Genomic DNA, 15,457 nt, shown 5'->3' with positions numbered 1-15,457 from the left:
TGCCCAATTAAAATACTTCTCCCCTAATGCATGATTAAATACCTAATTTTTTTCTTTTAGAATTAATGCAGGAAAGGAATATTCTCTCAGTCCATAAACCAGAATATGAAGTATGCAGTGATGGCAAACATCTCTTAACCCAAGTGCCTTCTCTGATGGAGAGTACCAACCCCTTGGCCAGACTCTCTGAAGGCCTGAGTTACAGAGCTCAGCACTGCACAAAAGCAAAAGCCAGCAGATCATCACAGCTTCCAGAGTCAAAATGCAAACTCACACTACAATGCCAGAAGTATTTCCATAAGCTGAAATAGCCAGAGTGGGCAAACTAGCTGTCCTAAGTGAAACATACTGATACACTAATATAACTATGAAATGCCATAGCAACTCCTAAAATTCATCAAACTTTGACATGAATTTTCATGAAAAATTGTACTACATTAATTCAACCTACAAGCTAACAAACATTCTAAAAGAGCAAACTTATAAACTTTGCTCTGCAAGGCCACATTTTTATACCAAAGCTTGCATGAAATACTATTTGGGTTTACTTCTTACAGAATAAACTTAACAGTTAAAAAAAAAAAGAAATCCCACCAGACTTTCAAAAATCCAACTACTGTTCTGAAGGTTTTTACCTCACCCTATTGTAAGACTGTCTCAAAAGCTTCATTTTCTAAATAGCTGCATTTTTGCTTTATATGACTTACCAGTGTGATATTTTCCTAAAGACACAACTTACTTTCCAGCTACCAAGTTCTCCCTACCTTCACAAAGATGACCTAACAGTAACTATTAATACTGAACAGCCTTTCATTGTTTCAAATTCATCTAAACCCCTATCTGCAAATTACCTGCTACATACAGGATTACTCACAGACACTCTTCAGACAGTATTAAGTCTTGATCAAGCAACATTAGGGTAAGATTATGAGAAGCTTTCCACATTAAGAGCTCCTCAAAGCCTTTAAAATGAGATTGTTACAAGCACTAGCTGAAGGCTATTAAAAAAAAAAAAGACCAGCAAGTTCTACCATTTTAAATAAAAGATACAGATCCTCAACTGTGTTACATGGCTGCACAACTACTAAAACAAACCCCCAGTCAACTGCTTTTTAATACCAAAGATCAGCTAAAATTAACAGACATGGCCAGAGAAATAGTCACTGAGGCAGGATGATACAACTGGAGCAGAATTAACTGTACCTCTCAGTTTGTGCATAGCCATGCTAAGTCACATTTCTCAACTCAGTCTAACTTCTAGCATTATCTTCACCTATATTAAAAATTAAGACACAACGATGGCTCATACACTGTCTATGCAGTATGAGGAGAAGGCCAACCAACTGCACTTTAAAACAAATTAACAAGCACTTTCTTCAACATCAGTACCAACACAGCCTAGTTTCCCACACCCAGAGATAGAGTGCTGTATGTGGGTTAAGGTTGAGCTCACATTGCAGTCTTCCTTACACTGGGAATATTCATGTTCTTCTACCAGCCTGCTTTCCCTCCCAGCCCCCACCCCTTCCTTTCCTCAGCAGGAATAGCCAAGCTTGTTGTCTCAATGATCTCTAAGCCCTTTGGACAAATCTGGTTGAATCTGGTGGAGTTCAAGAGTCACCAGGAAGGGAAAAATTATTATGGGGAGGGCAAGGACATGAAAGCAGTTGAAGAACATACACTATTACACTCCTGCCAAGCTCCTTCATCCTCCAGAACCCTATCCCAAATCAATCAAATTAACTCCCTGTAGTTTTGAAAGAGCCTCCCCATTAAACTGTACTGAACAGTCACTACAACAAAGAAGCCTTTGAAGTTCCTACATTTACACTGGCTGACTATACACCACTATCTCTAATTGCTCAGTGTGCTGAGCAACGTCCTCAGAGACAACTTTTATTTATTTTGGATCAGTTTACACACAAGTATAACAGCAGCTTAAACAACCCAAGTTTTACTTACACTAACTGACAAAAAGAAACACTACCACCAAGACTGCAGTCTTTAAATAAGGGTAAGGAAACCAAAGACCCTCTGAGGATGCTCTGCAAAGATTCACAGCTGAATTTCATTTCTGAAGAAAGATATGAAAAGTGTTTTTATCTTCATTTGACTGGGTGTCAACAGAATGTAAGAGACTCTGAAAGAACAGAACCATCAGATCAACATACAGCTTGTCCTTCACTACTTCTGGCTGAACTGCCAGAATCAGTAACAAATACTTCACAAAATCTTGCAGAACACAACTCCTTCAGTAAACTGTGCCTTCAGTAACCTCCCCCTCTGCAGTCAGACCACCACCACACTCAAAAGCTGGAAGGACTTACCCACCAAGATTCATCAGCTTCCACCTGGTCAGAGCTGCATATTTATGATATACACAGTATTGTCTAGCAAGGAGTTCTAGAATTTAAATAAGTGAGTTTTTCTGTCCTAAATGTTGTATTTAATTATTTTCCACAGGACTGGAATCAGAAAGCACCAATGAAACTGCTCAAGTCTGTTCCTCTTGGCCTTTCACACATGATGAATTTTCAGAGCTCTATCACATTTTCTTCCCATAGCTCTCTCACTTTCTTTTTCAACCTGAAAAATACTGTTCTGACAGAGGCTGTCTACAAGGAAACCATTTCACTGTAAAACCTGTTCTACTACAATCTCTCATTAAAACCAAGCAAACTCACTGTTTCTTCCCCTTAGAAATACTGGGGGATGAACTTACTCAATTTCTTATGAAAACAATATTCCAACTTGAAAATTCCCTAATTTTTATTTCCAGTCTGAGAATGAATCATAGTTAAAGACAGCTGCCGAAAATCATATGAAAGCAAGAAATACTTTAGAAGCAAAAATAAAGAGCAAGATCAAAAGACAATTAAACATCCTACAAATGTAACTCAAACCATAGCTCAAATCAGCATTTCCTGGGTTTTCTTGAATTAGATCCCTAACATATATATAAAACATAACTGAACTGTGGCTGTCTTCTACTATTCGGTATCTTCTCGTTTACTGCATTAACAACTGAACAAGTCCACTGAAATTTCTCATCTCTGGGTTAACTATATTTGAGAAATGAAAGTTATATAAGTTCTTCTCATTAAAATTGATTTTGATAACCCAGAGCAAGTCAGTAGGTGTCATCTTCATCTAGGTTCATCTAATATGATCTTCTACCCAATTATAGAAGCTGTGGTTTAATCAGCCCATTATACAAAAACCTCTCATGAGATGTAACAACATCTAATATTTTCCAGGAGTGACTTGAGGAAAATTACAGTGCTGTTCAGCTCCATGGGCACTGTAAACTCCCCTCTGAAAAGTATTAAGCCATCTTACAAACACTCCAAGCCCAAAAACACCTCTAAAAGGAAGTCTGACAGAATGCAGTCTCACAGGTCTGAAGTTTTTTATGTACACACTGATATAGTTGTGCTAATTACAAACAGAAAATGTTAGTGCAGCTGAAGTTCAGAAAACTCCTCTTCCACCCAAATAATAAAACAGAGCATGGCCTAAGCTGTATCTGCACCTTCATGGCTGTGAACACGTACCCACACTAAATTCTACTACCACTAACTCATCACTACTCAAAATATGTGTTTAAAAACCACAAATGCACTCAGCAATTTTAGAAGTGGAATGTTATTATTCCATTTTATGGAATAACTGGACTAAGTGGACTCACATACTGCCCTGAAGCTAAAGCACTGCACCTCCATCTGCAGACAACACAAGCACCCAAGCACCCAAGACCTCAGAGCAGTATGTAAAGTGCAGAATGCTCCTTTGTGCTTTTGGTTAAATAGAGAATACTCTACAATTGTTTACAATTAAGAATTGCCCCACAGCTTTATCAGAATACGTAAAAATCCCTTGAAAACACAAAGTCTAAAGGGAGGTCAGCCAAAATCAGAGGAAAACAGAGGTATATGGACAGTTGAGCAAACAAACCTGCAGATACAAGTTTAGCACTGCTGCTCTTGCATTCTCCATCTTCCACACTTTTGCTTGTGCTCTTTTCTTTCAAGAGAGGAACAGTATTGTCAAAAGGTATGCACTTGCTGGAGGCAACATTTTCTCCACTGTCTGGCTGATTAATTCTGCTGTTTGCTTCAAGTAGAGGAGTGAAGTCCTCAGACTGAGCAGCTTCACCAGGTTCCAGCTGAGAGGAGCTTTTAGCCTGTGACACATTCTTTGAAGACACAGGAAGAGATTCTTCATCACTGTCAAATCCAAATGGATCCTCTGTTACCTCATCTTCAACTCTGGGTTTCTTAGGAACTTCAGAAATATCTGGTTTGACACTGGGCCTCTTCTGTCCTAATTTGGCCATGAAGGTGGTTTCTCCCCATTTTGTACTGAGGGTGGTCCGTTTGTTGGAAAACACTTCATCAAACTTGGAACTGCCATTTCCCCCTTTCCGGCTGTAGGTCTTGCCAAATCGGGATGTCATTTTGGCTCCTGTTTCATATTCTCTGTTGTGAAAGAAAGAAGAAACATCAATTCATCACCTCTAGAACAAATGATTGTTACTTCTACCCTTTGTTGGGCCTACAAGCATCAGGCATGTACAGGGCACACAAGCAGCAGATCCATCACCTGCTTCTTTCTAGACTCACTCATTCACACGTGACTGCCATTAGGGGAAAGGTTCTGCACTAAGCACCCACTAAAATAAATTGAAATTCAGTTACTTGCACATTTATAAACCAATGGCACAATTAATCCTTAAGAAAAATCTTCTCAAAATGGTATTTCTTTGCTCTAATTTTATATTTTCAAGGATAGAAGGCACTTTCATAAAACAACTCAGGAGTATTTTCACATCTGAACACGCAGCTTCCTACTGGAGTCCAACAGCACAGCATGGCATAAAAAAAATCTCTTGCCAGTTAAGTACAAAAACTTCAGAATATTTCACATTGCTGTAGATGTATTTTAAGTACTAATTAATCACAATGATGACACTCCATCCCATGTTCATCTCTCACACTCAGACTCATCTAACAAGTGTTTTGCTTGGTAACATGCTGTGGTCAGGACTGGTGCACAGCAATCCCCACAAGTAAATCTGATTCACTGAGGGACAGAACAGAGACACTGCTCAATCCACCTCTAGGAACATGGAGGAACCTTTAGCAGCCCCTGCAAACTGTGACTGTCACTGGCTCTTACAAGCACAACCACTCCACTGCTTGCTCAGAAGAACAGAAGGGTAAAAGTAACAGATCAAACAGGAACACATTTAAGAGTTCCTTGCATGTGGTGTTGCTCTACCTTTGTTTAACTCAAGAAGAAAGACAGATCACCTGGGATATTTTTACCCAAGAACAAATACTTCAACTACTGGACAAATGACAACACAAACTCCAAACCCTCATATCTGTTTTGTGAACCACTATTTCTCTCTTTCTGGCCCAAAGATGGATAGGAAATTGCAAATCTTTATAGTCAGCTTGAATCTAATCAAGTCCATCTTTCTCTCTGAAACTCCTCTCCATACAGGCAAAAAGTCTGCTAAAAAAGACAGTTATTTAAGGTACAGAATCAAAGAAATCTAACTTCTGAAATGTTAACTAACTTCATATAAAGTATATGAAAAATGTCAGTTAAAATAATTTTTATGGGACTTATCATGATCTATTTGTTCAATACAACTGTTTTTATTATTACTCCCCGAATATGTGACATACTGCTTTTCCTATTTTAGTTTTCATCTCAACACTCACAGTTTCTCAACCTGAAGTGTCAGTTTTGCATCTACCAAAACTGCCAGACTGCTTTCCAGAAATGTCCCTCTATCACTTCATTCTAGCAAGACTGTCTCACTCATAATAGTCTCCCTCTATTAGACCAGGTCAACCTTCACTTACCATAGGAACCAAGCAATTCATGGGGAGAAAATCCATGGAGAAAATATTAAATGAATTAAAATGATCACATTTGAGCCTCAGAAGTTTACCAGGTGGATGGTGATGCAATGCAGAAGAGCTATAGGAACACCCACTTTGGGAAAGGCTTTTTCCCTGTGGTGCAGCTGAGGGAAGGGGAAGGCAGGTGCTTATCTGCTGAGCAGAACTCTGCTGCTAAAGCCCACTCTTCAGAGGGCTCCTGCCTGCTCCTAGGAAACAGCACCCTTTAACCCCATCTCCTCTTTTCCCCACACACATCACTGCCAAACTTCTTGCTTTCCTCCCCTGCGGGTAGCTCCAATTTTCTAGTTTCTATCTACACATAGTTTAGAAAGCAAACGGCAAACTAAATCTAAATTACCAGTTTTATTTTGCTGATGTTAGTTAATGTTTGTAATGGCAACTAAAATATTTTAGACTAGAACAGCCAGGTTTTTAAGCTGTAGAAGCTAAAGTAAAATATTTATTAACATCTCAGTTTCTAACAACTTACAGGAAAGAAAAAAAACATTTCACTCACCACTAGCACATTTTTCTCCCCTAAACCCTCCAGACTCAAGTAAGTATTAGTTATAATAAGCACTGTAAGAAGTACTCAAGTATTTTTGATACTTCATTCCCAGCCTATGCAAAGATAATGACACATTTAAATTATGGCTTGTGGCTTGCAGTTCCAAAGAGAAGATTCCTGTAGTCAAGGGGAGTTAATTTTCAGAAAGTAAGCCGCATTTTCTTATTTGTATATTTTAAAATTAGGATCACCTCATAAGAAGTTTTAAATAAAAATATCAAAACCCAAATTAATACTCAATAAAATGTGCATAGGTTAAAAGATGAGTATTCAGAAAATATAAATACTTTATGCTATAAACTTGTATCTTAGATTTAAGAACAAGAGGTGCCTCCTTACACGAGAGCATCAACAGAATAAGATTTTTACTCTTTACTTACAATTTTCTCTTGATTTTTCACTCAGAGGGAAATAAAACACTCGCTCAATTTCTGTGTGCACTCCCTGCCTCCCTCGCCTGCATTGTGCTGCACCATTTGGAGCGGGGCAAGCAACGTAAATAGGTGTAAAACCCCAAACCAGTTCTGCCTCGTTTCCCAGCGCTAACTCGGCGGAGCAGCTGGAGACAAAAAGCCCGGTAATTCCCCAGGAAGGCCATCAGGCACCCCTACTCATCGCTCCTCTCTACACCGCTCCTCTTACATAATCAAAGCAAAGAAAAATAGGTTAAATGCACGGAGGCAGAAGGAGCTGATGAAATCCCACGGTGACAGTTTCTTTTTTCCTCCCTCCCCCTGCGGCGGGGGGGTGGGGGGTGTGCGAGCGGAACCGGGTCACCCCAGCGCTCCCTGATGTCATTTCCCCTCCCGCCCGGCCGCCTCCCCCGCCCCGCCGCACCACCGGCCCACATTACACAAGTGCCCGGGGCAGCCGCGGCCCGGCCCGCGGAGCCGCTCCCCGCCGCGCTTCGCCCCCGGGCCAACTCCCGCCCCGCAACTTCGCGCGGGCCCGGGGGCGGCGGCCCCGCACGCCCCTGCAGGCGGGACAGCGCCGGGGGCCGCGGCGGGGCTGCTGCCCGCGGGGTGCGGTCTCCGCTCCGCGGCCCCCGCCGCCCCCTTACCCGGCACCCACCTCGGCGTCAGCGGTGGCGGCGAGTGCCGGGCGCGGGCCCGGCCGATGTGGCTCCGGCCGCGGGTTCGGGCCGCCGAAGCGCCGCCTGCGAAAGGCGCTCAGCCTGCGGGACGCCTCCGCCCCTCCGGCAGCGGGACCCTCTCGGGGTGTCGCGGGCGTCAGGGCCCCCGGCGCCGCCTCCTCCGGCGCCGCTTCCTCCGCGCCGGGATTATCGCCGCGCTCGGGACGGGCCCCGGGACCATCTCTCCGCCATTTGCCCCCGCTCCTTCCTGCCGTCACCGCGCTCGCCCCGCCCCCCGCCGCCGCGGCCAATCGCCGCGCGCCTCGCTCGGCCGCCCGCGCCGCCTCCGCGCCTGCGCCCTGTCGCGCGGTGCCCGCCGGGAGTTGTAGTTTGCGGCGCGGCGCGGGCTCCGCAGGGCCCGGGTCTGGCCCTCGGAGCCGGCGGGCGGGTCCCCGCGGCGGGACGGCCCGAGCCGGGACGGAACGAGGTGGCCCGGCCTGGCGGGAGCCGCCGCCTCCCCGCGGCCGCCTCCGCCCGGGCCCGCGCGGAGGCTCTGAAGGCGGGGCCAGCGAGGCCCGCCGCGGGCAGCCCCGAGCGGCCCCACCCCGACGGCGCTCAGGCCCAGGTGGGTCCCGGCGCCCGTCGAGGAGTGTGGGAGCGGCCCGGGCAGCCCAGCCCGGCTGGAGCCGCGGAGGGTCAGAGCCCTGCCCGGGAGCTGGGCAAGGCAGCAGGCGCTGCAGCGACCCTGCGGGCACTCCATGTAGAGTTTGCGGTGCCTCGTGCAGGGCACAGGAGCCCCCTGCGCTCGCTGCTGCCCTGGCTGTACTCACAGTGAGCGCCCGGCCGCCACATCCGCTCCGGGCAGGAAACATGCTCGGCACACAGCGCCCGGAACCGACCGGGGCAGGTCTGAAAGTGCGGCTCTCACATGCTCCCGCTTCCACAAGCTGCTACAGCCACCCACACGCCTTCGATTTATGCACACTTTTGAGGCTTTAATTAATGATACACACTGTGCAGAGAGCAGAAACGCTCCACAAGGATTGTGTCATGCAGCAAATACATATGGACATCAAACAGTCACCAAATCCAACATTTCATATTCTGTAGGCAGCATTTCATAAAATCCTTGTGGGATACAAAACTAAGGATACATGACGATAAAAACACTAAACAACATCACACAGATGTAATTTGGTAATTTTTCAGAAGAGTGAGGAACTCAGAAAAGTCAAATTAAATTCTACAACTTCGGAGTCTGAAATGGTTTCACAGCACATGCTTACACTCAAATCATCATTTGAGGCTTTACAAGGCTTTACAAGACAAGTCCCAAATGCAGAACTAATTAAGAGGCTGATTTCACTGCACAGAAGAGGTTAGAGTTGTCTCAATACCTCTAGGTTTTTTCTTAATTTAATATTTACTTTACCCAAAGGCAAAATCACTGCCTCAAAATAAGAAGATGCAAAACTATGGTTTTGTTTAGTGATCCTCTGAGTAAATCTGGTCCTTGCCTCATCTCTACTGATGTGTTGGAGCTTTCAGGCATTGCTTCTGAAGCACAAACATGCTGTGAATGTGCTCTCTAAATCCAGTATACAACTGGCACTGCTGGAGAAAGTGGAGATAAAACCAACAGGGCCTTGCAATGAGAAGTACAAGTTCCATTTGGAGTATGGTTGAGGTTTGTGTTGTGTTTCAGACAAGGCTTACAAGCTCAGCTGTATCTCACCACCTGACTCAGTTACTGAAGAGCCATTAAAAACAGGCTCCAGACTTTAAAACCTGTAATTTGACTACAAAACCTGAGAAGATTGCTCTCCTGAGAGTATTCTTGATCAGAGCCACTAAATAGCTCATTTAAACTCTAAGAGTAACATGGATAGCTAAACCTGTTTGAGTTTGCATAATCTTATTTGGTGACTGATCTGTTAGACAAAGAGGAAAACACAACTGTGAGAGTTTGAAACACTGAGGCTCTGACAAGTCCTTCACAACATAAAAGTTTGTCCTGAAAACCAGAAAAAGTGAAGAATGTGGCCAGAGTAAGGAAGTAACACCAAGACACTATTAGGAAATAGTTTCTATTTTGATATGAAGCTGGAAGAGTTGAAATTAAATTAGCTCTATTTCTGATGTAAAGCTGGGATACCTAAGTCACTAATACAGTAATGGAGAGAATTTTGCAGTCTAATGATAGTAATTGGATGTATTTGAAAGTTCTTACCCACCTTATACCCCTGGGCTAGCTTCCTATTTGTAGCTGTATTCCCAGTCTTTGTAGAAACCCCACACAGAGTAATCCAAACCACTGCAGATTCAGGGTCATGAGGGAATTTCCCATGACTAACAGAGGATACATTGAACTCATTTTTGTGCTGCCTATCCTACCCTAGGTGCCAGCCTGTAAATGAAGCCTTTTACAAGGATGATGATGGCAAAACAAACCTTGTTGTGTTCAAGAACAGCAGAGATGTGCCAGTTTTACTGCCCCAACATACCTGAGGTACTTTGAAAATCTGACACCCTGTATCTTACTAAGCTTGGCAGTTAACACATTAAGCTTTGCTATTTCCATTTGCATCTGGCTCACCTCAAATATGCAAGTGCCATGGCAGAGCAAATAAAAGCCAAATCCCATTTGTGTTTGGCAGTAGATATGTTTCATTCTCAGAGGGTGGAATTTAACAGGCATTTTATGCCTTTTGTGAAATTATATTTCTGTTGGCTGCCATCTCCATTCACACCAAAAAATCCCCAAATCCAACCACACAAATCCTTCCACAAAAAAGCAGTACATGAAACATTTGGCATTTGTCTTCATGAGAACAGCAGTGGAAGATAATGCAGCCATTTTCAGAGAGTAGTTTTTCCACCTTAAAAGTTTTCTGAGAAAGCCAAAGTGAATCCTACAGCTTCCCATTACTGCCTGCCCCCCCAATCCCCCCAAATAAATTATCATCTTTGCTGCTTATTGTAAAGTCAGCCCTGAAAAAACAGAGCTCAAATTCATCAAAGATGGATATAAAAGAGATAAAAACATAGTAGGAAGGAACACATAAAAGTGACAGAACAGTTATTTGGACACATCACATCTTAATACACTCTGGACCCCTCTCAGTTTTCCTCTTAAGGTTCTGTGCCAGGACCTGTGTGGGGCAAGCAACACAGAATTTTCCAAATGAGCTGCAGCCTAGTACAGAGCCTTTCAAAAACATTAAAAGATTTTAAACTAGATCAGTTTCTCCCAAAAGAAAAGGGAGGCAATGCAGTAGGAAAACAGAAGGTTTCCCATGCAGCAGATACTCTTGGTGTAGATGAAGACAGCCACATCCTTCCAGCAAGCTGCCAGGAAGGTTCCTCAGTGCTGCTTCATGGACAAAACAGCATTTGAGAGTAACAGCAGCATGACTGAGGCTACAGGTTTTAAAGGGACCATAGCAGTAGGTATCCTTTATATAAATACAAGAAGTAGCACCATTATACACCTTGCTCCAGTCCTTTTCCCACAAGAAGGGAATAAGCTAATAATCCATTCCCTTTTTTCCCTGTGAAGCACTACCCAGGAAGCAAACAGTAGCTCATAGGAAAGCTCTCCCCATTGCTCCTCATGCCTAAAATGCCCTCCTCACAACTGAAAGCCTCTCAGTCCAGTCACCATTTGCCTTTCAAGCTCTCAACTTCCTGTAGTGCTTCCTTCCTTGCCTCTTGTCCAGGTGGGAAGGGATGGGGGTGAAGAGGATGTCCTGCTGCACCCACAGCTGCTGCAGTGCTTTCATGTCCCAGCAAGCACCACTTACAATGCTAGACATTTTGGTGCTTTTTGCTTTTTCTTTGCCAAAAGTCACCGTGCTCCTGTTGCTGTCCTTCAAATGTCACAGGCACACACGGGTGAGAGCACACAGCCGTTGCCATTTCTATTCACTGGGGTGAGAATTTCCCCCTTGCTATTTGCACAGCAAAGGTGACAGGAGGGTAAAGAGACACATGAAGTAACTAATTACCATATTTTAGTCAACTTCTCCTAAAATGGTGACTAAAGCTTTAGTATCGCCAGTAAGATGCTGGAGGAAGGGCAGCTGCCCCAGCCCCAGCAGCAGCACAGGATGGGCAGGAATGGCAGGGCTGTACTGAGAGCTGCAGTGGCTGCACAGGGCAGACATGGTGGGCTGACCCAAGCTGGATGCCAGGTGTCCACCAAAGCTGCTCTGTCACTGCCCTCCTCAGCTAGACAGGGGACAGAAAGTACAACAAAAGGCTCATGGGTCAAGAAAAGGGCAGGGAAAGATCACTCACCAGTTACTGTCGCAGGCAAAACAGAATTGTCTTGGGAAGATTAGTTACATTTATTGCCAACCAAGTCAGAGTAGGATAATGAGAAATAAAACTAAAATTGTGAAAGACCTTCCCCACATCCTCCCTCTTCCCAGGCTTAACTTTGCTCCCAGTTTTCTCTATCTCCTCCTCCCTCAGATATTCCCCTCTCCAGCTGCAGTTGGGCAGTTTTCTTCTTCCCTTTCTTATTTCTGTTATCCCAGATGTGCTACCACCATCACTGCTGGGCTTGGCCTTGGCCAGTGCTGGGTCCATCTTGGAGCCAGCTGGATGGGCTGTATTGGACACAAGAGAAGCACCTGCCAGCCTCTCACAGGAGCCACTCCTGCTACCAAAACCTTGCCATGCAAACCATAAAGTAGAAAGTACAAGGGCAGGGAAAGAGGAGAGATCTGCAACACAGTGTACAGCAAAGTATAATTTCTGTCAAGAATTTGGCTTTTCTTAGTGAGCTATTTCCAATGAAATACTGCTAATTTCTGACACTGAACCCTTAGAAGAAGGACTGAAAGGTGTTCAAACAGGGGATCTTTATATAGCTTTGGATCATAGCTTTCAGTAGCTGCCTCCTCATAGTGGAGGTCATGCCAAGGTACTAAGTTTGATAACCAAAAGGTTAAAACAAACACTGCTGGACAGACCAAAGGAATGCTTATATCAGTGCAGCAAAGAGCCAGTTGTCCATGATTTAAAAAATAAAAGTTCCCTGCATCATGGCATTACTGAATCAGGCCCAGACAAAAAAGTTGTGCTACTCCTCCTACCTCCTCTCTGGCCTGCACACCAACCTGTTGCAATCATGTGAGAGGCAGCATGGTCCCTGCAATGCCAGAGCCTCTGGAAAGACTTGTTTTACTCGATGAACCAACAGCAGTCACTCACCTACAGCCAAATTCTCAGTGGTTTTCTGTGCAGCTTTTTCCCCTAGGTGATCAGCCTGTAAGTCTACTGGAAAAACCTGTGGTGAAACACTAGTGGGAAAGCACAAAGTAGCTTTCACCTTGTCATGATCCTCAAGGTCAAAACTTTATTCTGCTATGCAATATATTCCCAGCAAGCTCTGCTGAGAAAGTAACCACCTGTGCTGCTTGCCACTGAAAATTTTACAATGTGCCAACATGTTTTGGGAGAAAAAAAAAAGGCATTTGCAGTAAGGATGCAGCCTTGCTTTAAAATCTACAAGGAAAGTCTAGGTTCCTCCTTGCTTTGAACAAAGCAAGTTCCCATTGTTGTAGAAGGAATAAAAGGGTGCTGTCTCTCTCAAATACCTGAGATCTCTCACAGCACTGTAGGATGACCAGACTGAACACCAATCTTTCCTTCTTCCTGAATTTTTTTGGCTTCCTTTTAAGATCTCTCTGTTTCACATTATTATTGAATTTCTGTCTGTCTTTATAGCAACAGCCCTTAAGGAAAGCTACCAAACTGTGTCCACATAGTGCTTGCTGGGGAAAGAAAAACATGGGAACCCATCAAGAAATTGGTTATTATAACAAGCTCATTGGTGCAGCTGTCATTTTCCTACTCTATTCCTCCTCCAGCAAAAGGGGAGAAGCCATTTCTGTTTCTTATTTTGCTGCTTTGCTTCCTTCATCTTTTAAAAAGAGTAGCTTTGTGACCAAAACTTTATCTTCCTTTGTCTTCTTAGTTTTGATTATTGGATTTGCATGTGGCTGTCACATTGAGATGCTGTAACCTGTAACATTACCTTTTGAGTTTTAATTTACAAGAGTTTTCTTTTCACCTTTGTATTTCCCAAGTACTTGCTTCTACTTTTTAGAAGGAGGTCAGTAACTAAGCACTTTTATAGTCATTAAAACCAGCACTATCAGATTAACAAATTTGTTGGTGCACTGGAACCAGGATGTGTGGCCATTGAGGCTTGTGAGCAATGCTACAAAGGATGGCAACATCAACTACAACTGGAGAAGAAAATCCACAGAGAATTAAAGCTGATGTAACTAATGAGGTCTGAGTGGACATGTCCCTGAACATCATGACAGAATTCATGGACTATCTAGCAAATTAAGCTGATAAAATGAAACTTGAAAAAAAAAATCAAATTAAGATTTCCTCATGGGAATGTAGGAGGCAACAAAATATCAGTTAGTGACTTCATTAGCTTCCTCCCAGAATAGAGCTCTGAACAAATTACTTTCACCTTTACTCAGACTACAACGCAGCACCACCAAGAAAGCTGCAATGGCTGTTGCACAAGACCCTGGTGTGTCCAGGGCCTTACACTGTGCCAGTTTTGCAAACCTGTTCACACTAAAGGCTCCCTGCATGCAATGCAGCCATGTCCCATGAAATCACAGCACCGCAAAGATCACACCACAGCATGCAGCAGAGGGCCTGGTAATGAGTGGTGGAAGAGTACACTCAGGAAAGTGGTTAATGATAACAAAAGGCTGAAAACATCTGTGCATTGCCTGCTTCTTTAGACGTGTCACGGAAATGACTCATTACTGGATCAGCCACATGTAAGGGCAACAGAGCAGGCAGTGCATTTACTGTCCAAAAACACATTATTATTCTAATAATACACTGGCCTGCAGGCAGCCTCCTTATGCTAGACTTCTCTGCTGGATCTGTGACCTTGAAATTCTGAGATAAATGTTTATTGTGTGGCACAGTTTTTTTGGTAAACATTTGAAAGACATTGAAGGAATTACTGATGCAAGAGTTTAGGCTCAAACTAAGATGCTTTGACTAAATCAAAATGTCTCCCCACGTGGTTTGTATAAAAAAATAAGCCTTGTACCATGGCTTGGGGAAAACAAAACATAATTCCTTTTATCTTTTAGTGATGATAACAAGTGGCTTGAACAGCATGCCAGTGTCCACCTAGTGCTCTTTGTGCCTCTCAGATGGTAGATACTTAAGCATACTTGAAAGCTCATCTCAATCAAAATACCTTTGCTGATCAGCTGTCAAGCAAACACACAGCAGAAAAGAACTACAGTTCATTCAAAAGGAAAAAAATCATTCCATGCTCTACTTCAGCTCAATTCTAAGTCTTCATCAGCACAGTGCTGCATCTTTAATATAAAGTGTAAGAAATGTTGTTCCTTAAATGCTTTCTCAGTCTTTGTGGCTGACAGGTCCTTCCTGTCCCAATCAGTTCCCAGACTCTAATTTTCAACACAGGTCCCAAAAAAGGAAGAAACAAAGTATTTAGGTCTTTTGGCTTAATTTTCCATTTTCTTCCCACCACCAAATGCAAGATTGGGCAAGGGCTGAGTAATCACATAAGCACTGCTAAGTGGTTTCATCTTTGTATAAAATAGAAGGTTTTGGTCATTATCAGCTTGGGCCAGATTCAGTCATGCTGCAGAGGAAAAAAAAATCAGAATCTTTCTCAAATAATTGAATTATCCACCAACAGTTATCAGTAGCTAAGGCAGGAAAGAACAGCTGAGAGAGCATTGATCACAGTTCTTCATTTTAGTGTATGTACGTCATCATGCACAAATATTGAATGTTCCTCTATGAAATAAAGGTTCGATTAAGCAGAAAGGATGTTTTAAAGCAGTAACAGCTCTCTGCGGGACTCCAGTG

General features: G+C 43.6%; 1 protein-coding gene across 3 annotated transcripts in view; it reads right to left on the bottom strand.

The window, feature by feature from the left end:
- Nucleotides 1–7,825, bottom strand: part of WAPL (WAPL cohesin release factor) — a 64,526-nt gene extending 56,701 nt beyond the window's left edge. For 2 of the 3 annotated variants that reach the window (XM_059476564.1, XM_059476567.1), the window contains exons 1-2: nucleotides 7,558–7,825; nucleotides 3,955–4,478 (exon numbers count right to left, since the gene is read on the bottom strand). In XM_059476564.1, the coding sequence (XP_059332547.1) occupies nucleotides 3,955–4,456 (502 nt within the window). In that variant the 5' untranslated portion in view covers nucleotides 4,457–4,478; nucleotides 7,558–7,825. Of the gene's footprint in view, nucleotides 1–3,954; nucleotides 4,479–6,866; nucleotides 7,164–7,557 lie in introns of those variants that run through there. The other variant, XM_059476565.1, reaches the window with a different exon arrangement.
- Nucleotides 7,826–15,457: the final 7,632 nt, after the last annotated feature.

Source organism: Ammospiza nelsoni, chromosome 8, assembly GCF_027579445.1.
Source record: "Ammospiza nelsoni isolate bAmmNel1 chromosome 8, bAmmNel1.pri, whole genome shotgun sequence".
NCBI lineage: Eukaryota > Metazoa > Chordata > Aves > Passeriformes > Passerellidae > Ammospiza > Ammospiza nelsoni.
The sequence above is the reverse complement of the archived record's forward strand: the minus strand, read 5'-3'. Positions and strand labels throughout refer to the sequence as shown.